We start from the raw sequence: 27594 nt of genomic DNA on the forward strand, positions 1-27594 counted from the left end.
GATAGGCGATATCTTACCTGTGCGTAAGGTTCCTCGAGGTTTTAGCAAGTCTTGTTCTTTATCCAAATTACCTTTTCAATTATTGACAGGAAACTTCAGGCTACCATTTAACGGAAGGAGCTGTAACCAATATTATTTTACAATCCGGTTCTGAATAACAAGGTATAGGAAAATGGAGCGAATAAAACACAAAACTGCACATACAAACTTTATTTGCATAACACGATGCAATACTAACCTACTTATCGACAATTCGCAGTACAATAAATAATTAAACGCGAAAAAAAAACAATTTGGTCCTTTACCGAATCCCGAACTAGCTGTCTATTTTATACAAATAAAAAAATACTGTCTTTACTACAATCAACAATGTTCATTTTATTATAAGTTTAGAGCTCCCGTAATCTTAAATACTATTGAAGATATTGGCAACACAGCAATATCACGCCCATATTTCCATAAAAGGAATAAGCAGGGCAGCACATTTTCTTTACTGTGTTGTAAATGAGTACTTATGTCAAATACTTTTACTAAAAAACACCGGATAAAAATAGTTTTCAACAGTTGATGAATTAAAATCATTAGATAAATAATTCCGTGTTTTTATCCAGTATTCCTAGTAAACATGGAAGAAATACTAATTATTATAAACATTACCAAGCTTAAGCATGATTTTAAACTTATTATATCAATAAAACCTTATAACAAGAGCTCTACGAATCAACGGAAAACATAAAGAAATTACTAAAATCCCCAAATAATACAAAATGTGTGATAAATGGTAACAAATTGTGATTAATAGAAGATATAAGGAACAAAAATACTTGTCATGATATCATGAAATATTTACCTGAATACAATAACAAAATAATAATACTTTTTACTTATAAAAACAAACCAACGCTTTGAATCAAATGGAGAATACAAAATTATAATTGCGTGCAATTTTATAACACGCAGGCTATATATAATCAGAATTTAAGAACAAAAATCAAATGTAGTGATTATGAAAAATTTCTTGTTTCAATAATTCTGATTGTAACATTAAAATAATGTTTACTTCCTAGATTCAGATCAAAATCAATTTCAGAATTTTGTAAGTAATTCTAGTATTACGTAATCAATCTAAAATGGCATTTAATCAACTAACTCATAGTTTTACTTATAAATTCTGAAATTATTACCTAATAGAGTCACTACAGATTTCACTCAAACTAATCAGAGAGGCATTATATTAGAGAAAGATACAGAATAGATCGCCAATCTTCATCATACCTTAACTTGAACACTATGGAGTCATATTACAGGCTTGTTTCATAACAATTTCAAAATTATATAATGTAAAGTGCAGTATTTCTATGAGTGTTCGTTCATTTTTACGAGTAAGTGTTAAGTACCTACACTACAGCGACGTATAAAATTGGTCAGTGTTTGATATGAACTCGACCTACTAGACTAAACGCAGTGGCGGTCACCCACAACTCTGAGTAAATTTTACTATCTAACCCTCTGTGCCGGCGCAAGCGGTGCGGGCGCGGCGGGGTTCCAGACTTTCAGTCGTAAGCCGTGTAACACTAGTCGCGTCACACGAACAAGAGATCATACACAAAACTTAGTTTATTATTACCTCCCAACGACAGATGTCGCCACTTACACTAACTACTATTCAACGCGTCGTGATAACACTATAATCACACTACTTCCTTAATCTTATAATTTGATCGATTTGTGGGTGCCGCCAGTGAAATAAGCTATACAAAATTTAAGCTAAATATTATTAAGATCAGCTGAATACTGCTTTTTGACTAAACACACAAACATTTGACAAAACATTGGCGTTGCGCGTCAAACATTTGGTGACAACGCGTACAATAGATATAGTTATAATCAACAGAAGCCTTCAAGCTTATAGAAACGTTTTAACAAGTTCATTAGCATTAAATATCACAACACATAGCAAATGAAGCCGTATACATAAAGCGAGGCGTTTGATCCACGACACATTGTGGCGATGTTCACATATACACACAAACATGTTGTAAAACTGACATCAACTTAATTTACTGAGCAAAACAAATACCGAATATAATCTCGAATCACTGGACGGAATCGAACAGTTCTTTATCTTAACATAAGAGACACATACTTTCACACAACCAAAATATAAGTCTTGATTTTTATAATTTCAATATTCATTAATTTAGATAATAATCGCGTGATTGTGCCGTGGAACAAAGCCTATATAGTTATTAAATGACTAATTGGATACTTGGAAAGCTCGCTTGGCCGTGGTCGACTCACATTGGTGGTGTAATACTGAGCTATCGTTAGTAAATATGTCCAAAATACGCTAGTCTTGTCCCTCAGTCTTTGTTGACCGAATTTATCTACTTATACCTTCTAATACCGCGGCTTGACGATTGAGAACAACTTACTATGAAGCGAAGGTTTTTAAACATACATTTCCTTTTCTGACAAACTTTTAGATGACATTATTTTATTGTAATTTCATTTATTAACTGCCTCTTAAGTCAAATAGTGTCAATTACATTTTATTTCTTGCGAATTACATAATCGTCTTAACCTTCGACATCATAAACAAAATAATATTTCGTTTAGATACTAAACTATACTCGCACCATTTCAGACGTGCGAACTAAGTCATTTCATTTTATCGGAGTCTCTCGCTCGCACTTACACATCGTCACATTCCTATAATTATTTTAATTATGACGTAGTTCGCACGTTTATAACGGCCTGAGTATAGTTTAAAAGTAAAGTTTGTCTGTCAAGCCGCGACATACCGTTCTTAACCTACATTTGGCAGTGTTCGCACCAACATATACATACAACCTACACTATAACCTGCAACCTTCAGTAGCTGTTACATCGTCCACAACCCATCCGGGTCAGTCAACAGACATTATGCCTTCTCTAACCCCCGGTTTCTGAAGTACATTTAGCGGTAGTTTATGTATTCTATAGCGTTTAGCGTTTCATAGATAAACTACCGCTAAATGTACTCAGAAACCGGGCATTAGACACATATTTACTTAGAAATATTACTTTAACATTTCAAAAGGGCGTATCTCATTTAACAAATACGTAAGTTATGTGCCCTTTTTGAAGTGAAATGCTATTCTATTTCACTTTTTTTCACTAAGAAGGAATGAGACAACGCAAATAGTATTTATAAGAGTTTTAAGTCAGATTTTATATTGTGACGTAGTCTTTTCTTATTTGGTTTAACAACCAATTTTGCGTTCAAGATATAATCATTTTCGTCGTATTTATGACATGAAAAGTTACTAAAATAATACCTATTTAGATTTTAAGAGTATTCCAATCTTCTATTTAAATAAAAAAAATGTATAACACTTGTATTGCAAATATATTGCATTCATGTCTTAGTTGTTCACGTTAGAGAGCTTTTTATTTCTGTGATTACTAGTGACGAAACAACACGAACGTAACATATGAATACTTTGTTCTATAAAAATAATTTTGTCGCGATTTTATTATATTTTAACAGATGCCAGTAATGCCAGTACATAGAAAAGTGTTATTAAAATCTATCCAAGTGCCTTTTGTAAATTTAAAAGTGCATTACTGTACACAAAAATATGTTTAAGTGCTTTGGAATGTGTTACAATTTTAACATATTTTTCGTTCATATTTGTATCAAAAATATTTTTATATTGTTAGGCCATTCTTTGTTTTATTTTGGAAGATGTATAGAGGTTTATTTAGTTGTTTCATTTATGCTCTCATATGGAAATGATGTTGAGCTTGTATTGAAAATAAGTTGTTTTAAACCTTGATGTCTTTTTCTAAACCATAGTTCACATTATATAATTATTTTATTATTTTACAGAGGAGTTAAAGCGCTCAAGTTTTATTTTTCTTGGCTTCCCATGTAAAATTAGATAATATTGAAATTCTTTTGTCATGTTTACTCCATTTTAGGGGTACTGGAGACCCCGAGAAAAGGTTTGTAGTACTTAAAAATAAATATTATGTATTCGTTATACCCTGATAAATACATGTGCATTCGCGTTGATAATTTAAGACATTATTTAGTGCCAGAGAGAAAATAGGCCTTTCTTTTTTACGTATTTTAGGCTTTATAATTAAAAAATAAATAGAGAGTTTTCATTACCAGAGATCGCCACTTTAACTTAGGGCAAATATTAACTTCTTTTTTGTTTTGGAAATGTAGAAATTACTTTGCTATTTTTTTTTATTTAGTTGCTCTAAAGATTAAGTAAACGTCGTTTAGTGAGATTCATATCAATTTTTTAACAATGCTATAGTTTTCAAGTTTCAAGTTAGTAATTACAAGAAGTAAAGTAATTTAAGAAATCAGTTTTTGGAATATTACTTATAATATTCAGATCCAAGTCCAGTCTGAAGTGTATCAAAATACAAATGTCCAAAAGTGATTTGATATGTTTTACATATCACTTAGGAGTTACCGGTTTTTTCTATGGTTGATAAACCGTAAGTTTATCGGTAATTTCAGTGTTTGAATTCTTGCTAGTTTGATATGTAGGTAAAACGAATATTGAACAGGCAACATTGACATTGTAAATTTACAAACAGAATCATCATCTATGTGAGATATTGGAAGTCAGTTTATTCTTTTGGGCATCGCGTTAAAATTATTATATTTTATTGCATGATATACATAAGACCAATTCGTATTAAGTTAGTTTGAAAGCAACACTACTATATTTTTATCTGAAAAGGTCTAAAAATATTTACTTCTCATATCGGCTGCGTAACTCAAAAATTAAATAATTTTACAACGACGCCCAGGAAAACTACCCATACATCTAACATTCAATATTGCCTATTTAATATTCGAAGTAATACTTAAATCTCAAACACCACAGCAACAATGACGTGAAACTGACCAACATCTTTGGTCACACATATACATACTTGTATACTAAACATAACGACTAGATTCAAGCGATATTAGTCCTTGGCGACATAACGATGTAGTGGTGTTCTATGGGAGGCGGCGGGATGATCGGCGACATTGGCATGTAGTCACTCTCGACCTCCTCTTTTAGCCTCACTTTGTTCAACTGATCATGGTTTAGTAGTAAGTCTACTATCTGCTGGGGTATAGACAGAGCAGCTACGCTATCTTCAGTGAATTCTATTGAAAGATCAGCCTCAAAATCAAAGTCGTTTTCTAAACATTCAACGGATTTTGAACAGCGGTTAGTTGTCACGTGTTCAGTGTCGTCTAAGAATTCACAGCTCTTTGTTTCCCCTTTAGCGAGCGTGCCCGTAGTGATCTTTAAGTTTTTCATCTTACGACTCACCTTGAAGCTCTTGAATATATCTCTGGTGGGAGTGAAGTCGAACTTCTTCTTTTTAGTCTCGACGTCCTTGTTCTCCTTTGATGTTTCTGATTTCTGTGAGCCCGTGACGCGGGAGTCGCTTTTCAGACGTTTTCTGTGAGATGAAATTCTTTTATAGTTTATATTATTCTTTTGAGTGAAAGGAAAAATAAATGGAATTGAAAACGATAGAATATGAGTATTTTGATACCATAGTTTAACTCTACTAAAGTATACATGTTGTTATATTATTAAGTAATGAAGATTTTATGAAGGAAAACTATTGTGTCTCCTTACGAATAAATTGAAAATCAATATTTCCATGACTTTCTGGTCTTTGGTCGGTTCAAGATTTTTATTCTTGCCACTGGTTTTATTTTTGTTTCTTTTGTTAATATTTGTTATGGATAGTACAGCAAGTGAATCATTACCTGAACACACTGAAAGGCTGTCTCTTGTCCATCTTGGGCAGGGTCTTAGTGTCGTGTGTGTGTGTGTTGTGTGCGGCGGCCGGCCCGCAGCAGCGCGGCAGCGAGCCCAGCGACGAGTGGCGAGTGACCGCGCTGTCGCGGCCCGCGCCCGACCACGGGGCGCCTGGCTTCAGGGTGCTGCGGGACGAGTATAGCATAAGTAGGCTGTTCCAGAAAGATAATATAGTAATTTATATTAAAAATGCATCTTCAACCACAAGACCAATGTTTTTATGCGTTTGTTACTAGTACACTATACTCGAAATCATGTATTGATCCAAACACAAATGCGTTTTTATGTGATAGACAAGATTTATTCATGCTTAAAATATTAATATTTTCCAAAATACGTTTTATTTTATTAATATAATTTCAAAGTACATAAATAATTTTGTTAAACATATAACATTAAGCATAAGTAAACATGTTAAAGTGTATTACCCGAAGGGATGTCTGGGCGGCAGTGGCGGGGGCCGGCGGCGCCGCATGGTGGCGTACACGCAGTCCGCCACGCACTCGTACGTCGGCTCCTCCCGCCGCAGCACCTCGCCCAGCGCGCCCAGCCCGCCCCGCGCCGACACGCCGCGGACTGACTGCACGTGTTACAAACATTATATACTATACATACAAAACAGTAATAAAATACGTGACTACATACGATTTTAACATTATTTTTCCTTTAAATACGAGATTATATATGAAAAAACAAGCAAAGAAAAATTAAGACAAGGTGGAAAGCACGCGGTTGTTCAAATGATAGAAGCATCTGATCTTGACTGCTATTGACAAATTGGTAAAGTCAATCTGGGTAACTTTGAATCATATGAGTAATATTGACAGTGGGAATATGAACTAGTTTCGATTATTTTTTTCATATGAAACCAACACAATTGATAAAGGTTTGCAAAACTAAAGTAAACTTTTATCAATCGTGTTTGACTTGACTTGACCTTACCAAACATAATTAGTCCTAGTCCTAACAAAAAATTACTAAAATATTACTTATTTCTTCTAACCGAGTGGACTACATAAGCGATTTTAACATAATTACTCAAAGTTTTGTAGTGCATATGGCACATCAAGAGTATGAACTGAAGAAAGGAGGACCGGACAAAACGGTCCTTGATACCAATGAGGACGTGACGCATGTCATTAAAAAGGTCTTGTAATATACTATAACAGTTACTATTGGAGCTAAAAAGTTATGGCGCTATGAAAAGCTTATTTTCATAGTTTGCCTAGAATGGTATATGAAAACAAATTTTCTATATCACCATAACTTTTTTTCACATAGTGATTTGAAATGTGCTCCCGTAGTAACGATAGGAGTTTATTGAAATACCTTTTTAATGATATATGTCACGTCGTTATTGGTTCTTGGACCAGCAACCATACATTTTTGCCGGTCCTCCTTTTAAGGAAAGTTGAGGATTACGAATTTGAATTGTTTACCTTAACAAGTCCATCGGGTACATCTCGGCTGACAGTCTGCGTGGTCGCCTGCGCCGTGTTCTCTGTGGCGGCACCTTCGGGCAGGTCGGGGATCTCCTCGTAGATGCCTGATGCGACCGACAGCAGCGAGCGACGGTCCGATACACTGTGATACGAGATATTTTATGACTTCAATCATACAAAGTATATTTATTATTTTTATACATACTATAATACTACATACATACTATAATACTACATACATACTATAATACTACATACATACTATAATACTACATACATACTATAATACTATAGAATATTTGATACTAAAGACAATCTGTCTTTAGTATCAAATATTCTATAGTATGCATTTTTTGTGACAGATTCGCCATATAATTATATTATTATTTGTGAAAAACGGTATGATTACGGTCCTAAGATACCAAGTCAACAAAAGAATTACAGGTACCGTTTTAAAAATGAGTAAGTAGAACTTTAAAAAAAGTACACAATTACTTGTTGTGACTTTTTAAAGTTATTAAATTGATGAACTCAATTATTTTCTATTCTTATTCCATCACAACAATGACGTATATAATGGAATTCCTTAACAAACAGAACAAAACAGGAAAGTAAACAGGGTAACCACTTGAACATTAATTGTAGCTATTTTTCTATTGACCTCATAAAAAAGGATACACTTAGAACGTAATTATGTTAACAAAACCACATAATACCAGGTTGTTACTTACGTCGCATTATGTTTGTATTATTTAAATTATTATATTTATTATAAGTTGAAATAGTAGCAAACAAAAGGCTTTGTATTTTTTCGCAAAATCTACTAAATTTAGGATAAAATGCGCACCAAAATTCAGCCGATTACCATTTAAAAAAAAACATTAGTTTTTCCACAAGTCAGGCATATAAAGACCTGTGGTAATTAAATGCATTAAAATTCATGCTTCTTTTTGTTTATATACAGAAATAATATATCTGTCCTAGAGATTGTTATTTGTATAATAATATAATGTAAAGGTACAGTACCTGTCATCGAAGGAAGTGACGGAGTGCATGTTGAATGTTTGTGTGAGCGCGCCCGCCAGCTGCCCGGCGCCGGCGCAGCGGGACAACTGTCCTGCCGGGATGTGCTTCGATTCCTGACACAAACAAACAGTTATATAAACTGAATAAATAATGTTTTTTTTTTAAATATATATATATATATATCTATAATATAACCGAAATGACAACATCAATTATTTCGACGACCAATCTAATCGTATCAGCACTAACATGATGTTAAAACATATACTTTATATATAGGCTTTTAGTCTAGAATTAAGAGAAAGAAGAATCAGCCACCATTTTTATACAAATTAATAGAGCAAAAATGTATGTTGTTCCCTAGACTTATAATAAGATATTAGGGTGGCCTGAACCAAGCATTGAGACAATATATGTTAGTAGTAGTTACCTTAGACATGACGAGATCAATATCATCTAGCGACACTTCAGACGGGCCGCTGTACCAGCTGCTACGACGCACGTCACCTGCAATAAAACATAGAGTTACTAATGACGTCACTAACCAGTAGATACCATGACGTCATCATTATCTTCGCCAACACGTCACTGTTAACTTAACAATAAATACTCATAGTGGAGAATAGGAATTCTACAAATGCGTCTTAAATTATAAATCAATTAATGCGTGAACTAATTCCTACAATTTCAAAATTTCCATTCTTGTAACTTTTTTGTAAGCAAAGTATGATCTATTTTTTTTTTTTTAAATTATTAAGAGGAATTATTAAGAGGAGTTATTCAAGGTAGTGTGTCTATGCCGCTACCAGTACGTCGGGAGCTAGAATGAGGTTTTGATTCGCACACGGAACAAAGATTTGTGCAATCTACTAATAGTAGTTTCATGTTTGGTTGTACTTTGTATCCTTTGTTTTGTAAGTCCCCACTACACAACAGCAATACTTATTACGGGAATTGCCATTTTAGGCAGTTAAGTGTAGTGTAAAACGTACCCATATCAGTATCACTACACTTGGCGGTGCGCAGATCTCCGTCGCTCTTGCTGAGCTTGTGCGCGTGCTTGGTGCCGAGCGAGCCGCCCGCGCGCCACGCGCTCTGCAGCGCCTGCGCCAACTGACCCGCCACTGGTGACGTGAACTTCAACTCGCCACCGCCTTTCTTGAACTCACTGAAATATAAACAATATTTAGAAATTTTAAAATATTATGTACTGTGTCGCTAATTATGTGCAGGGAAAGGCTTAGGAAAGCCACTTGCTAACATACAATGATATTGTTTAGATCTTCTTATCGTATGGTTAGTGGGCAACCTAGTGTCAATGTTGTTCGAGCCGCCCGAATACCTTTGACGTGGTTTAACGTCTGTTATCTTAATTGACAACAACCGGGACCGACTTTTTACGTGCCCTCCGAAGCACGGAGACTCTCAATTCAAATACCAATATGCGGTCCCCATCTATGGAATGACCGCGCCAAGATTTGCTTAATCCACAGATCGTTTATCGACCGGTGAGCGTAACTGGCTATGGGCGCCTCTATTGTTTAGATAAGTAGGTACACATAAGTAGTTTTGTACAAGACTAGCTTTAGATACCTACATACACACTAATATTATAGTTGAGAAAGTCTGTGTTTCGATTACAAAACTTAAATTTCATGGACCGGCATGGAGACAGTTAGATAAGATATCCATGATTCAAAGACACAACTATTTTTTTAAACAATTAGTTGCGAATGATGTAGAAGACAAAACTTTATACGAGCTAATAATATGCCTGACTTCTTAACACAATTTTTAAAGGAAAGTATAAAGTTCAACGTGTAGGTATGTTACTAATGACGCACAATATAATAATATGTACCTGGTGATATATATGAGTAAATTCTTTGAATAAAGCAGTAAATAAACTTGAACTTTAAACACATAATAATATATAATACGTTTAACCTCGCTACATCGCTACATCCTATAGTTTATTGTACAATTACATGATTCCGCACACACGCAATTATATCAATACAGATCTATTTATATCTGTATAAAACACGTACATGTTAGGACATAAAACGGATTACATAAAAAGTATGTTTATAAAAATATAACAATACGTTTACATACCAAAATGTATCAATCAGCATAAAATTAACCATGATTAATGAAATATAATAAATGTGTATACAAAAATTATACTAAAGATACCAACTTCTGTAGCTGCTATTAACATTTGGAATGTCGTAAGGACTTGATTGTGTTAGGAATATTAGTTAAAACTTAATATTCAAATCTATACTAATATTATAATTGAACAATTATTTTTGCCTTGAATAGACTATTTATCGAGGAAGGCTATAGAACATCATGCTACGAGTAGCAGCGGAGTAGCAACTAAAATGTTACAAAAACGCGGAAAATTATGATTCTCTCTTATCCTACGCGAGCGGAGTTGCGCGGGTTAGCTAGTTAACAAATAATTGGGCAACTTTAATTTACCTGCAAATTAACAAACAACCACGCACAACTTAATATTAGCGAATGCTATAAATAGTGAAATGAAACAATAAATAGACTAAACACAACTAAACCACTGAACGTTTATTACTGGATTAACGCAACATAATAGAAATCCTAAGTTTTCCTTGCGGTTTTACCTGCTAATAACAATATTATTTAACTATTACTTATAACTACTAACTACAAAACTATAAACCTAAACTTATCTTGGTGACTCTAGCTTTACATAAATACATAATATCACGGCTGTTACACCCGAAGGTGTAGACAGTGGGCTCAGGGGGGTATAAAATGCACCCACGTTTCGCCATTAACTATGATCGTCCCATGTAATAGGTGGCGAGACTATTTATCGTGCAAGTTACTGAATTCCGGGCTAATATTGAAAATTATTCTGATATAAATTAAAATAGACACAAACTACTTTTCCGACCCGAGAATCAAACCCAAGAGCTAATGATCAGCCGTGGCATACACTACCGACCGCGCCACAGAGGTAGTCAACTCTTGGCTGTCTTACACAGAAAAAAAATTATGCCTATGCCTAGAAATAGGACAGTAAAAACCCCAGGTAATTATATGCTAATACCTAGTATAAATTCCTTTGTAACTCTTTCCACTGTTGATATTTTCCTCTTCTTTAATACCCGAAATACTTGATTAAATCAACGATTAATACGTATTGGTTTTTGTTTACACAGATTAATTGATTTTTAATAGTTACTATGCCACCTGGGGGAATTTTTATAATGGGAATATAATATAGTTTTGATGGACATCAAATTCCATTGAAACGTAAAATGTAAATAACATTGTACATTGTCATTATTTATGATGAAAGAAAAAGGGCCTTAAAAGGTCTATTTAACAATACATTTACAACCTCCTTAGCGCAGTGGTTGAGGCGATCGCCACGCCGCTACCATTTCGTCAGAAGTTTGTGGCTTCAATTCCCACACAGAACAATTATTTGTGCGATCCACAAGTAGTTGTTTCGGGTCTTGTTGTACTTTGTGTCCGCTGCTTGTATATTTGCAAAAGTCCCCGAAAGTTGTCTTCTTTTAAAAAACAAAAAAAACTATTTTACTACTAACTTCTATTGTTTATACAATGCATATGCGAGCGATTATTCGCGGTACAATATGCAGTTAAGGCCAACGTTGACGTTGTTTTGTTAGAAAATATTCCATAAGATTTCTAGCTACGGCAAAAGACCGATCAACTATTTAGTACATTTAAAATACTATAAAAACAACTTCTATTTTATAAAGAACTTGTAATAAATATTACAATGACTCATCTATAAAGAATGTATTTTTGTCATCGATGACAAAGGTGTTACTTATTCATGGAAAAAACGCTTTAAACAAGGTATTACAGAGCATAAACATGTTACATAATGTACAATACCATTCATAATGTACATTTCATCATATTTTCACAGAACATTTACAAATCAACTGCTTAGTTTCGCAAGTAATCGATAATATTATTTCGATATCTGTATTAAATGTAAGTCTGTCTGCAATTAGGTAATCGATTGTGAGATAGTTACAAGCTCGGTGCCAAATACAGGCAACGTATTGTTCAAAATATTGACACCCTATATCATAATGAAACATTGCATGCCTAAAAACTGGTTCATGCATTTCTGAAGGCGTGCCGTCTTCAACCTGGAATTGGCCACCGTGGTGGACTCGTAGACTATTGGGTCTCTCTCCAGACAAGCGAGGAGTTACTTAATAGTTTGGGGAGAGACCCTTGCCCAGAAGTGGAACAGAAATGGGTTAAAAAAAAATAACACCTTAAGCGGTTCAAAAAAATTGTGAAGTATTGAACGAATGGGACACCGCGTAGGTCTACTAGCGTAATAATAATCAGTTCTTAAAAACAATCAGTATTTGACATGACAAAACCAAACTCATTATGAAACATTGGACAAATAGCGTGAATTCGAAAGCACGTTTCGAAATGTCGTGAGACCGAACCATTGTGCATTGTGTCACATTTAAATGGTTTATTGTCCCTTATATAATCCAACGTACGTCATGTTAAGTTCAAAAACCATTCTCATGAATTCGGGCGTCGTGTATTTTCGTTAAACAGGATTTATGCAATTGTGGTTTTGCGTGAACCCGTGAGAATATTTTGTTGAAGAACAATAACCGCAAATGTTGTTTTTGTAAACAACTCTTTTGACGCAAAATATTTTATTTTAAAATTGTATTTTTTATATTATATCTATGTATATGATTTGAGTGAATTATATCCATTTATATGAATCCATACTACCAAATTGTACATGTAATTTTACCACGAAATAAGGCAAAATCCCACGGGTATATTTGAAATTATTATCAACTTAATTTATTCATTGGAAATTCTGCTTGACTTTTGAACAAATTTATAATGACGAAAAAAATACTTTTCAGGATGACCTAAGGTTTTTGAACTTTGCAGACATGCTTACATGACAATAAACACACAATACAATACTACAAATGATACAAACCTATCAACATGGAGCACACAGATCCTGTTCTTATCATCATCAGTAAGTCGCACATCGGTGATGTGTTTCCACTCGAGTACGGCGGCGAAGTGTGCCCGCGCCACGATGACTCCGCCGGGTGACAGCGTGACAACAGTGTCAGTAGACAGACCACACTTGCGAGACAGCTCGGTAGAGACCACGCTGACGGAATACGAGTCTTTGAGCAATGGCTCTGATTCTGCAATGAATGATAAAGCGTGATGGTGAGGGGAATTTTGCAAGGGATTTGTTTGGCCAGTGTGTTGAAGTTCTGGCCTCACCCCTCCTTCATTATGGGAGGAGACACTGGCCCAGCAGTAGGCAGTAAAGAATATTTCTTTTAATCAGAATTAGTATGTAGTAGCAATGCTTTCTACTACATCATAATATTTTGAAGTATTTAACTGCTCTAAATAATTGCAACGAAAATATATTTGTTATATTACTAAATGAAAAATAGTATATATTAAAATAGTGGTACATTCTTTTTAAAGTAGTTATATTGTTCTACTAAATCCTTAATAAGTGTTGTAGGCTTTAAATTAATTTAGTTAAGCATTTTGTGATCTTTATTGCAAGGCTGGTTATTCATAAGTTGTTTTATGCGAATAATAATCTACAAACTCATTAATTTCTAAATGCAAAATTTCCCTCGGGAACATTAAACAAACAGCCAAATGATAAATTAGTATGAGGATGTATTTCTATATTATTTCAATGTATAGAAGCACTTACATGCAATAATAGTAAATAGTAACTAGTCAGTAGTAACATTAAAGAAATGTATGAGATGCAAGAATTTTTATCTATGTAAATAAAAATGAATCACTGTGTTGCTAATATCAGAACTCGAGACTAATCTACCAATTTATCTTATTCTTTCTGCAATACTTTTCTTAAGACACAGGGGTAGTTTTTAAAAAGAGATGACAAAAACAAAAAAAAATTAAAAAGTCAGCTAGTGATATAATACAAAAATCATTCTACCAGTCAAAGTTATTGCTTAAGTAAACACTTTTATTAAAGAATTAACTCAAAATAAGCAGTACTGGTAAGTAATATAAAGCACATACATAGGTCATGGGTAAATCAGATAACAGTACAAATAGCACCATGAGAGGTCTGCCCCACTTCCTGCTCTACACAATAGTCATTATTGTGTGGAATAAGATACACATAGATGAGGTAAGTATACTACAAGTGTCTGGTCAACATGAGTGTAGGAATCTGACATAATTTTTATCAGAATTGCTCTAGCTTTTCTCAGTGAGTCCATGACATTCCATAAGCCATACAAATACTTTATAGTCCCTTGAATGATGTCTTGAAAGATACTATGACTACCGAAAATCTACTACCAAAAACTGTGAAAGTCAAGATTCATTTAAAAAAGAAGAATTGTTGGATAATATAGAAGCAGAGTTCAAAAAATTTTAATGTTTAAATGTTGGGTCCTTAAACTAACAGCTATGCACTGTCCCACTTCTGGGTAAAGGTCTCTTAAAGAGTACTCCTGAATAAAGGAGACCTTAGTTCTTCTCAACCTGATTTGTATATACCAGAATCAAGATGTATAAACTTTTATGAACCAAATATCATGATTACAAATGGTGTAGTTATTTTGACTACAAAATGCAGATAACACAATAAACTTAGTACACAATAGAACTTGATTTAATGGCGTATTGTTGATGCGAGTACTATTACAAATTTAAATGTATTTTGTGTGTATTTGCATTCAATGTTGTGACGTAAAGAGTGATGCAAATTTCAGGCCATGGGCACACTGTGAGCTGAATAAACAATTAAAGGAACCTTATTTTTTATTGTAACAGGAAAATGATAACTAATAAGGTTTGATAATAAGCAGTTCCTATTATTATCAATGCAGAGTACTTCCTGCAAGGTGAGGCTAATAATTAATCAAGGTTTCCTTTTTTCTTTTGTAACATTTCTTAGAATTGATTATAGCATTATCCTGAGCCTTATTCATTCAATTTTGAAAACATATTAAGGCCCAAATCATTTACAAAAGCAAAAGTAAACACTAAAATAGTACAGTCTACACTTTAAAGTAAGACTTTATGGAAAACTGTTATTTTTCTAACAAAAAACTAGTTTTGAGTCAGAAAATAATTAATGGTCTCTTTACCAGACTTCCCTAACATATACACTCACAGAACATAAATAAAAAAAGGTAATGATTATCTGGCTCTTTACAATAACAAGGAAATAGAAAGATGATTGAGTAAATAATTACTCATAATTTGTTTAGCTATTTATATCTAAGAATCTTGACTTGTTTTCAATATAGAATAGATGAATCAAGGACTGTATTCATAATATTATATTATATAGGTATATTGTCTTTTTTTCTTTCTGTGTTTGACTATAAATAGATGATATAAACTGAATGTAGATCCTAGTGAACATTTTTGGAATCCAATAAACAAAGTTAGTCACAGAGTTATTGCTAATTCAATGACTAATACTGCCAATTTTTTATGTAGGATGACTCTCACATAAAAATACTGAGATATTCAAGCTAGTTGTTACTTTTAGTAATTTCATGAAATAATGAATATTAGTATGACAATGCATGTTGCACTTTGACACTAATAAACAACAATAATGAAGGTAGTCACTCACCTAATATTTTGCTCCCGTTAAGTAAAGCGCGTATTTTTTCCATCCATACTTGAGTATCATGAAGAGACTGGGCCGCAAGTAAAATTCGCGGTTTTCGCGGGTCGTCCACAGAAAATACTGCAAAAGCATACGGCCGCGTGCGAGACTTCGCCCTCTTTACCACGCTGCCCAAAGGCAGATCAACAGATCCCGCAGAAGCACCTGCTTCGGTGCAATACACCGCCAAGGAAGCCCCCGCACACGTCGGACTCGGTCTCAGAATACACCAATGTCTTTTCCATGACTGACAATAACAAAAATAATCAATGTTGTGATACAGCTAATGAATAAATTAACGCACTTCACAGGAACTTACCTTGAAAGGATTTAGCCCTAAGTTTGATTTGAACGGATACTTTATCTCCAAGTATCCAGACATGGTGATATTTAACTTTATTCTATATAAAATTCATGTCTAAATTAAAGAAATCTCGATTAATAAACACGAGATGCACATGTTCAATCAAACTATATTGTTTACAAAAAGTCATAGACAACAATAATAGTGATTGGTCGTTTATTCAAAAATCGATAACACAAAACCGGTTTTTCCCGATGACGACATGAATATGTCTATGGTTGGTATTAAACATTTATCAATTTAGCAAATGGGAGGATATCATGTGAAATCAAAAAAGAATACAATATTTTGTACATCCGAAATTTTATACATCTACTTACACAATTATTACACCCAAGATCACCTCTGGTATATAAAGTTTACAAGTTACTGAACGGAATGAAAAACTCACAAGCTGACTGTCAAATTTCACACAGAAATATTTTTGATTGACTTTTGACTTGTGATCGATAGATCTTGATTCATAGCTATTTCTTTTTGTGTGGTTAGAAAAGTAATCATCTTCTGGATTTAGAGTTAACCAACCAACACCACACGGCAGTCAAAATGAAGCTGCTACTCTCGGGTTTCTTCGCTGTGTGTGCGTTTAGCAGTGTGCTATGCGCAGTCAATCCTCCCGAAGAGGAAGTTGGGAATGGAAGATATCTAATTGAAGGCAGAGTTTTCGCCCCCGATGATCAAGAGTTGGGTCCTTGGCAAGTGGACACACGCATCCACGTGAATGGTGGTGAATACATAGGCTTCATAAGAGAGGACGGCACCTTCGTCATACACAATGTTCCTTCAGGCTCATACGTAGTAGAAATATTACACCCTGACTACATGTACGAGCCTGTCAGAGTAGAGATCAACTCCAAGGGTAAATACAGAGCTAGGAAAGTGAACTACATTCAGACATCTCAGGTGATTCAAGTGCAATATCCATTGAGAATGAAGGCATTGTCAAGGTACAGATATTTCCAAGTGAGGGAGCAATGGCGTCTTACAGACTTCCTGTTCAATCCAATGGTGATCATGATGGTACTCCCACTGCTGTTTATCATGGTTCTGCCTAAAATGATGAATGACCCAGAAACTAAGGAGGACTTGAAACAAATTAGCAACCTGGCCAAGATGTCAGAAATGCCTGAAATGTCAGAGATGTTTACTTCATTGTTCAACAGAGGTGCAGCACCAAAACCAGCTACCTCTAAAGCTAAACAATTAAAAAAGAGACAGTAGTCATTTTTCTAGTTCAATTATAAATAGGTATTTATTATCAATAAGTTTGTTGATATGTATAAATATGTAAAATTTAATAAATTTGTTTATTATAATAGCGACTTGTTTCTTTGAGGTCCCAAGACTTTGTGACCCAGAAATACCTCTACAGAAGTTATTATACTCAATTAATAGCCTGACATTTTGATATTTCATAAAAAGTTTTAGCTTGAACACATAGTTGAGGAAATAACCACAAGAAGTCCATTCCCTATATCCCCTCCTTCCAGGTACAATTGTATGTAAAACCTATGTAGGTTATGATTCTGTGTTCACTCTCATTAGGTTTCCATAGGAATTGTTAAGTTTCTGAAAATTTTATAAAAACTACTTCAATTATCGGATTCATTTAATTATTTAATGCAACTATTGACAATGGTTTTACACCACATAAAAGGATACATCCAAAATGTCTTAAATATATACATAGTACACATAGAAATATCCCAATAATTTGTGGGGGTAGTTAGTATATTTGAATGAGAATATATTTTAATGGTAAAGGTCTACAGTTCTAGCCTTATTGTACTTCCCTTTGGAAAGAGTATACAAAAATGTCATCTACATTTTAAAAGTTGTGTTTTAAAAACAAGCCGCTTTAGTATACCACTGCTTGTTTACTGACTATAGGTATTACACCTAATCATCAAATAAATAATTTAAATTGTTTTTCATAAATTCCATGACTACTTGCTAATTCTATGTGAAAAGATATAGTTTGTGTGTTTAAAGTGGATTATGAAGCAAGGTTGGTGACTTAAAAGATTAAGCCTTCAGTTTTCAACTTTCTATGCCATACTATTGAAATAAATAGTGTATTGTTCCTAGTCTGACCAACAGAACTCCCTAATAAATGCTGTTTGCTTGTCTTTGTCGGAATACTACCCCTATTTGGCCGGAAAACCTTCTGAAGGTACATAAGTACTTAATTTTTATACTAAAGGTTTATTTCCACTACAGGAAGCGACCTCTATGAAGTCTGCTCATTCAAGTTTATTATATAAAAAGGATTTGTGCGATCTACTTTATTTATTCAGATAGACACCAATTATTTCATAGCCATTCTATTGTAACTGACAGAGTCAACACAGATTAAAAATATACATGATTATCAAGTACACATGCACTTAACAATACACTGATACGTTAAATTCATTAAAATTTTGTCGCCAGGTACTAAATAAAGCAACTGAAGATAAAATAGTGTATTACCACGTATAAATTATATATTTATTGTACTTAACATAACTATGTTTAGAAAAATGAAAGTTCGCAAATACTTTGTGTCGGTAACTTTTGAAACTTGAGATTGTAGACAACAAAAATATAAACTTATTATTAAGTTTCACACGAAAACAAAACGTATAAAATGATTCTTTTCGATGACAAAAAAAATACCTTAACGAAAAAATAGTATAAAAAATCAACATAAAAAACTATAGAAATAATTTTTTGTTACGCATTGTTGTTATAATTTAAACAATTTAAAAATATACATTAATGTTATTTAATTATAACTAGTTAGTTGTATGGGTTGCGTTCCAAAATGGAATGTCCGAATTGCTTGTAGCAACAACTAAACTAAATGATAACCCATCACAAAGATTACTAAACAACAATGACAAAGTTACTTCATACACCGTTAGTTTGCGATCACAAAAACAACAAAGTTCCCTGGTGTATATAAATATATAAACACTCATTATATAAATAACGGAATACTCCGTGACGAGTCGACATCCCGACAGTACAACACATACAATGAATACCAATGGAAGATACTTCGGAAGTCTAATATTATGTTTATTTACCCTTTATTTTTAGAATAGCAACATTAACGTGCCTCGCACGCAGGACCGATTACAAAACGTGTGACGTCACACTTTGGAATGAGGTAACGAAATAGGTTGTATAGAGATTTGAGTAAATGCAACATATAAGATCAGTATGTTCTCTATGCTACGCTGGGGAAAGGAATGGTAGTTCAACCTTGACTTATAATACGCAAGATTTGCGTAGAAGCCATATACATTAAAGTATGTACATAATTGTACGGCAGGCACAAACGTAATACATATAAAAATTACGTTGCCAAGGAATCGCTACCAATAAGTCTATACATACAAACTCCATTTAGTGTCAAGTGTTTGGAATTTGGATTTGAAATCACATAATACAAATGCTTTATCACAAGTTTCATAATCGGTCTAACAAATAAGTCACGAAATTTGACAACACTACGCCATGGTCCCAGCACTAGTCAATAGTGATGTACTTAATTAACCGGTGTGCCGTTTTGTGCTCTCTGGTAATCGGTTGTCGGTTTATTCAGTCTTAGTCGACTTGCTTGTGTCGGCTTTCTCTTCTACAATCGCTGGTTGATCTTCATAACTGTACAGAAAAATATTTATATAGTATTATTTATATTAATTAAGCTTAGCTACACGAGAATGACTTTAAAAGTTTGGTTTGCGATTGATTGAGATATTTGAAGGCATGGAGAGTGACATACTGCGTAGCTATGCGTTCCACGGTTACGGATCGGGTATTTAAAGACGTTAAACCTTCTAGGTATGTGCCCTTTCTTTATTGGGGTTAGTCCAGGTCCACTTTGGCCCCTTTAGCATCCATCGCACTAATATGTCATTACTGAAGTATGAACAATAGTTTAAATAATTGTATAATTACTTGAAGAGCGCGTTCAGGTCTCCCTTGAGCAGCGCGAGCGTGAGCGGCGTGCCGATGCAGGCGGGCACCAGGTACAGGAGCGCGGGCTGCGCGTGCTTGAACACGTGCATCACCAGGATCGTGGCCAGCAGGCCCAGGATGTAGGCTGAGAATGTCGCCCTGTGGGAGAACACATTTTGTTGTACCACTTGACTAAGGTTGTTCAGTGTTAAATGACGTTTTTTTTAGCATTAATGTTGAGGTATTGTAGAGTCACCAACACGGCAAATTATGTTCAATTATTATAAAAAAATCGACTAGAGGTATTGTAGTGTAGTTTAGCAGTAATATAGTAGCATGTAATGTTTATGTTTGGCTGCTAATATAATCTCGTTATCGGGTATATAAACTCGTAACTGTATGTGAACCCATCATAAATACAAAAGGAATTAAAAGCAGCTATTGCGAAACATAGACTGTTACAGCACGACGCAGTAGTCCAGCTCGCCGACCACTAGTTGAATATTGTCTATGTGAAGTGGCCGGCGAAGCGGGAGACGTTTATGGTTCTTTTGAAAACCTATTAGCAACATAGCCATTTTTCATTAAATGATTGACCCTACCTGAAGTAAAACTCGCTGTTACGCTGCAGGCTCTTGTCGAAGCGCAGTAGCAGTGCGATGAAGATGCCGGGCACCACGATGTCACCGAGACCCAACATGGCGAAGTTGCTCGCGTCCAGACCATTCACCAACAAGTCTTGTGGGAACACCACTACACGTACGAAAGAAAATAGATAATTAAGACGCTTTACAGAAGAGTTTTTTTACTAAAGGCACACCACGTAATGTTAAGATTTAATCTCTAGGAAGATGAGAGCATACGAAAAGATTTTAAATTGGGATATTACAGTTAATTAATTTTTTTATGAGAGTTAAATAGTGTATGGTGGGTTAGATTTCTAGAAAACAATATTTTTGTTATGCAAAAAGATCCGTGCTCAACAAAATAAATTTGACATATATTTAAGATAATAAATATTATGAGAGATAATTACATTTCTGTTTTTTTATGTTTTACCATATCATGTCAAAGACTGTCGTAACTCCTAATTAACTATCGTATGTTTATAACTAGTATTAAACAAATTAAGTAGAGCTCACGTTTGATAGGTGCCTCGAAGCTCTTGGCGACAGTGACCATGACGTTGGTGCCGAACACCCAGAAGATGTCGTACAAGAACAGTCCGGAGAGCAGGATGCAGCCGGTCACCACGTTGTTCAGGTGCAGCAGCTCCACGCCATTGATGGCGAACGCGATGCCGAATAGATTGTTGGCGATCCAGTGCTGGAGTACAAAGATTAATATTAGACCCTTGTGAGATTGTGCACAGATGTTTGTTTGTTTTAAATTGACTACAGAAATTTGCTAAGATTTTAAGTTATCTGCCGCTACAAACGCGGTTTATGCGGCTATCTATCTATCGTATGGTTAGTGGTCAACCTAGTGTCAAAGTTGTTCAAGCCGCCCGAAAGACCTTTGACATTGCTTAACGACTGTCATTTTAATTGACAACAACCGGGACCGACTTTTTACGTGCCTTCCGAAGCACGAAGACGATCAGTTCAAATACCACTATGCGGTCACCCATCTATAGAATGGCCGCGCCACAGGTTGCTTAACCCACAGATTGTTTAATTATCATTGTTTGCCAATGGAAAAAAACAATATTTGGATCTTTTATCAAAATTTTCCTCGCAATTATACAGTTAAATGTTAAAAGCGGGTACAATTGTTAAAGCGTTTTCAGTTCCCACGCATAATAATGAACATCTCATGTGTGTGGTATTCCTTCATCGCAAAATTATGAAATAATCTATGGCCTAGCGGTTAAGATGGTCGTCACGCCACTACCATTACGTTGTGAGGTAGTGGGTCGGGTTCCCACACGTGACAGTTATTGGTGCGATCTACAAATAGTTATTTCGAGTCTAGTTGTACTTTGTGTCCGTTTGCTTGCATGTTTGTAAAATTCCCCATGATACAAGAGCAATTTTTTATTTTATTTATTTTTAGCTTTATATACAGAGCTGTATAAGGGCGGACTTAATACCAGAGGCATTTTCAGCCAGTCTACCTTAGGGGTTTAGTGCGGGAGTTGTCTTTTTTTAAGATAAAAGACTAAAAGATAATATCGAAATTCGGTATCTTAACTTTTTAATAACTTAAACTGACAGTAACTCACCTTCTTGAGTAGGTACCAAGCACCGAGGCAAAGCGAGATGAGGACGCAGATGACGTCATACGAGGTGAACTTGTAGTTGATGATGTCTGAGCGAGTGTCGCGCTCGCCGCGGGTAAAGTGGATGTGGTACGACACGTTAGGGATCGATGCTGGCACCATGAACGAGATCACTGGACTGTTGACAACAGAAACAAATTGAACATCAAATCATTTAATTATTAAGGTCAAATGATGACACTTGTGATATTCGTTACAACTACTGAATCTACCATTAACTCGGAAAGGTAGTAGAGCCTTATAAAAAGAGCTAGCAATTCATTAATACCTTGTTTGTTACGTTTACTACTTTTAAATCAAGCTTCAAATCCGATTAAGTCGGGTGATAAATTTATAACTTTCGCGAATAAGGCGCGAGTATATTACAAAAGCGTTGCCTACTCTTAAATGAAAAATTCGGTAAAGAGCCGCACTTAAATACATGTAGGTACTATTTTTAACTGTTGCTAGCACTGCAGCCTGCACATTAGCAATCGTCCTAAAATAACGCTCAAAGGATTTTGCCCTCACCAATCCATGCCCGAAATAGGGAGCGCTATCGATCTCTGACCACAGTTGCAATGTTTAAGACTTTCAAACACCTTTGTAAATAATAAAGTTATTTAATACTATGATTTTATACCGTTGATTCCATTACCGTGGGAAGTTTGATCACATCGATCGCAAATAAATCCTGTCCCGATAGTTACAAACATAAAAAAAAATATCCAATTTGATGTAGTTGTACAAAAGATATGCGTGTACATACATTTCGGTCATTCATTTTTATTTATATAGATTACTCTTTCAGTCTAGCGTTTCTTCCAACTATGTTGGAGTCGGCTTGCCGTCTTACCAGACACAGCTGGATACCAGTATTTTACATGAAGCAACTGCCTATCGGACCTCCACAACCCACAACCTGGGTTATAACACGATACCCTACGGTCAGACTGTGAATGTTAAAATTTATATATTAAGTATTTGAAGGGTGTGTTACAAACCTGAGCAGATGACTGAGCGCCAGTACTCCAAGGAAGAAGAAGTAGCCAGTGAGCAGCAGGTTGATGTACTCCTTGGAGAAGAACTGGAAGAAGATGTACAGTCCGAAGAGAGCGCACGACGCGATGATGGGGAACATTAGCGCGTCCTTGTTGGACATCGTCTCTGTGCGACCGCCCGCATCCTGGAGACAATAGCGAAATTGTTATATTGTGACTAACTGACCCGCGCAACTTCGCTTGCGTCACATAAGAGAGAATGGGTGAAATTTTTCCTATTGGTCATAGCGTGATGATATATAGCCTATAACCTTCCTCGATAAATGAGCTATCTAACACTGAAAGAATTTTTCAAATCGGACCAGTAGTTCCTGATATTAGCGCGTTCAAACAAACAAACAAACTCTTCAGCTTTATAATATTAGTATAGATTAGTATAGATATAGATTAGCCTGGACTGCTCTCCAATCCCCATCTTTAGATTTCCAAGTGAACCTAAAGTTAAAGTGGGTAAACTTATGGCTTATTCTGTCCTATTCTAATTGGCTGCCTGACTTGTGTTTAAAATGAAACAATGTTTTACTTATTAAGCATCCACATTTTACATATGTAAGAATATCTAAGTTGCCTAGTATTATAATAAAAGATTCAGAGGTTCATCATCTCAAGCATATAATCAAGTCATAGACATAGCATAAACATTAATTGCAACTCAGTGTACCTATGCAAAAACAATAATACAAACTTTTAATGATGACATTACCAAATTAAACAGTCTAATGATAAATCATTACCTAAATTGATAGTCATTAATAAATACAATTTCGCTTTCTAAAAACATTTAGCAAACATGAAAAGGTATCTAATGACTTTCTGCATGATTCCCATGATAAAAGTCACCAAATCCTATCACATCCAGGTTTTTCTTAAATCAGCACTGTATTTCCGATACATCCAAACAATCATTACTTCTTTATATTAGTATAGATAACTTTATCTAAGACGTAAAAACTCACTAAACACTAAGATAAGGTCATAAGGTCCAATATTTGGAGAATACCCAAAGTAATGATAATAACAATGACATAGCTACTATTACTCACAAAGATAATATTCTTGCCAACTTGAATGCTTATTTTAAGCTACTATTTTTAAACTATATTAGGATTATAATGTGTTTTGATGAAATGCCAACCCTACTAATATTATTAATGCAATAGTTTGTAAGGATAGACTTATGTACATACATAATTATTATGTGTTGAAATCACATTAGTTTCAAAACTTTAAGTATGTATGTATGTATAATACTATTTCACATATAAACTACTGAAAAGAATTTGGTCCACATTCCGATATTTGCCGAACTGGTAAAAAGAATATATATTAAGACTTTTTTTAAATACTTTTTAGGAAATTAACGAAATAAAGGCTAATTTGAATAATAAAATTGAATGCTCAATCAGTCTAGTAACAGTTTCATATAGTAATAGCAGTAAGAGTAAAAAGTTTCTATCAAACATACTCCGTACTTATTCAGCAGTGAATATAATTTACTAATTAACATAACTTCATGGACACTACACAAAAACATTCTTGTTGTATGCACAATTTGTTCCAGTCACTATTATATTATTACTATGAGAAATATTTATACAAAATTCAAAGAGGAGGAGGTACTATGTTCTAATTTTATTTTTTAATATTATTATGTTCAATGTTCATCAATTACTCCACTATTAGAGGACTGATTTAAAACTTTTTGCATGAAGGTACTGAAAAGGCACAGCCACAACTGTATATATGTTACTGTAAAAGCCCGAACTGTGGTAAATCCTAAGATTTTCCGGTAAAACCTAAGATTTACCAACTCTCAATGGTAAAAGTCCGAACAAGCCAGAGTTTAAAAACTATGTTACGATATATAAAAAAATCCTCCTTCATAACTATGTTTATAACTATTTCACGGTGTAATTATATACTGTGACATTGTTATAAAGAAGGAGTTTTGGGCATAGCAACATGGGTAGGTTAGGTTAGAAGGCTAAGGTGGGAGCGAGCGAAGCGAAGCTCCCACCTTAGCCTTCGTGGTTATTTTTTTTTAACCACCCAGAAGGAGGAGCCCCGCAAAGCGGGGCTCCGGCGACATCTCGATATCATCAAGTGAATATAGGTAAAAGTTCGAAATAAAATAATTATTCGGACTTTTACCATTGCCAGTTGGTAAATCTTAGGTTATACCGGAAAATCTTAGGATTTACCACCGTTCGGGCTTTTACAGTAACATATACATACATAAAATAACACCTTCCTATAGGGGTAGGCAAATAATTTTATCACAAGACTCAATTATTACTAATGGCTTAAACTAAAATAATCTTAATCAAATCATTAAATTAGTTTCACTCTGAGCTAGTGTTCAATACTTTTATTATGTGCTAGTTTTAAATTTACAAAGTAAAGTTTAACTTTGGAGGTAGTCTATCTCAACCAAATTTAACCAATGCTGAAGTAAGTCAGCAGTCTGGTTGCAAAAGATAAGTAATTTAAAGTACAAAAATAGTTACATAAAATATTACAGCATAATATGTGTTGGATCTGAAAAATACATTGTGTATATTTTCTAGCAGTGATAGCCGAGTGGTATAAGTTGACACCTCCTACGCAAGTGGTCGCAGGTTCGAACCCAAGGCAACACACCAATGACTTTTCGAAGTTATGTGTGTATTAGAAATAATTGTCACATGCTCCAACGGTGAAGGAAAACATCGTGAGGAAACCTTGCATGCCTAAAATTTGTTTAATACATTTATTGAGGGCATGCAAAGTCCCCAACCCGCACTTGGCCAGCGTGGTGGACTCAAGGCCTAACCTCTCTCTCATTACGGGAGGAGACCCTTGCCCAGCAGTGGGACAGTAATGGGTTAAATTTATTTATTTATTTTATATTTTCTACAATGTTTTCCCTCTATGTAGTTGCAATAGAAGGATGATTATATCTCCCATATGTTAATATGTTGGTATCCTAGCTACAATCAGAATTGTTGCTTCATATTTGATGGTTACACGGTAAAGCATGACAATAAACTATTGCTTTATTGTATTTCATTGATAAAAGGTAAGTACAGTAGTTTTACAATCATTTTTAGCAAGTAATCAACACTGCAACAAGTAGGGATTTTTATATTCTTCCTTACAAATATATCAGTAAAGTAAACATTTTCCTTAAAACTGATAGTTTGGATAATACACTGATAAGGTGTAAGGTAATCTTAAAGAATGCAGATTAGGGGCTTACAACTACTACACTAATAAGACAAATATCTGGTTGTGCATTTATTAGAACGTCATACGATGTTTTGAAGTTCTATTGAGCAAGGTCCTTTAGCATTTGACATGCCAACATATGCCACGATGATAAAACGTGTGCCTCTCTTATTGGACCTCACTAAACTCGTCAAACATGTGATAAAAGTTCGTCTAATTACAAAAACAATGCTATATAACTCACCTTCTGCTCTTTCAAGTATTTCACTGACCTAAAAGACCCGAAAAATATAGGCAAAATAGCCATAATCACTAAACTCAAATACGCAATCGCGACGCCTTCAATAGACATCGGTGGTTTTCCGGTGGCATTTTTAACGATTTCTATTACTGATTCTTCTATGATTATAGGATTTTCTGTTGTTGACTCTGCCATTTCGTACGATATTTTGTCCAAAATGCGTGGCGAGATAGCTTTACCACTACGGCCCCACTTTGACAAGAAATTGACAAGTGTACAGTTATATTTAGAAGGTTGGCTAATCGTAATTAGTGTTTGGTAAAGAAAATCAGATAGCTCAGTAAAACCGTAAACTAAAAATAGTAGCACAAATATGTTGCTTTTTTTGTGACGGCAAATAAATAAAATTAAGTACCGATCTAAGATTATAAATGGTTATTTAATAATATAATTAAGTAAATATGTATTGAAATAATAGG

The 27594-nt window shown here is 34.6% G+C and overlaps 3 protein-coding genes across 3 annotated transcripts; 1 reads left to right on the forward strand and 2 right to left on the reverse strand.

Annotated features, from left to right (window-relative positions):
* Positions 1-195: 195 nt before the first annotated feature.
* LOC142980069 (uncharacterized) lies at positions 196-16518 on the reverse strand. The gene is made up of 10 exons (XM_076125352.1): positions 16354-16518; positions 15999-16281; positions 13329-13548; positions 9298-9473; positions 8736-8812; positions 8306-8418; positions 7277-7421; positions 6266-6417; positions 5786-5962; positions 196-5469 (listed from the first exon to the last, which is right to left on the reverse strand). The coding sequence occupies exons 1-10, from the start codon at positions 16414-16416 to the stop codon at positions 4971-4973; spliced, it is 1905 nt and encodes a 634-aa protein (XP_075981467.1). The 5' UTR covers positions 16417-16518; the 3' UTR covers positions 196-4970.
* A 284-nt stretch (positions 16519-16802) lies between these two features.
* On the forward strand, positions 16803-17716 carry EMC7 (ER membrane protein complex subunit 7). The gene has a single exon (XM_076125355.1). It carries the CDS (start codon positions 16945-16947, stop codon positions 17617-17619), a length of 675 nt encoding a protein of 224 aa, XP_075981470.1. The 5' UTR covers positions 16803-16944; the 3' UTR covers positions 17620-17716.
* Positions 17717-17993: 277 nt separating this feature from the next.
* On the reverse strand, positions 17994-27395 carry LOC142980070 (signal peptide peptidase). The gene is made up of 7 exons (XM_076125354.1): positions 27119-27395; positions 23611-23792; positions 22571-22745; positions 21489-21672; positions 20949-21099; positions 20347-20505; positions 17994-20049 (listed from the first exon to the last, which is right to left on the reverse strand). The coding sequence occupies exons 1-7, from the start codon at positions 27308-27310 to the stop codon at positions 19983-19985; spliced, it is 1110 nt and encodes a 369-aa protein (XP_075981469.1). The 5' UTR covers positions 27311-27395; the 3' UTR covers positions 17994-19982.
* Between the last annotated feature and the right edge of the window lie 199 nt (positions 27396-27594).

The sequence above is a fragment of the Anticarsia gemmatalis genome, chromosome 17, assembly GCF_050436995.1.
Source record: "Anticarsia gemmatalis isolate Benzon Research Colony breed Stoneville strain chromosome 17, ilAntGemm2 primary, whole genome shotgun sequence".
Taxonomy (NCBI): Eukaryota; Metazoa; Arthropoda; class Insecta; order Lepidoptera; family Erebidae; genus Anticarsia; species Anticarsia gemmatalis.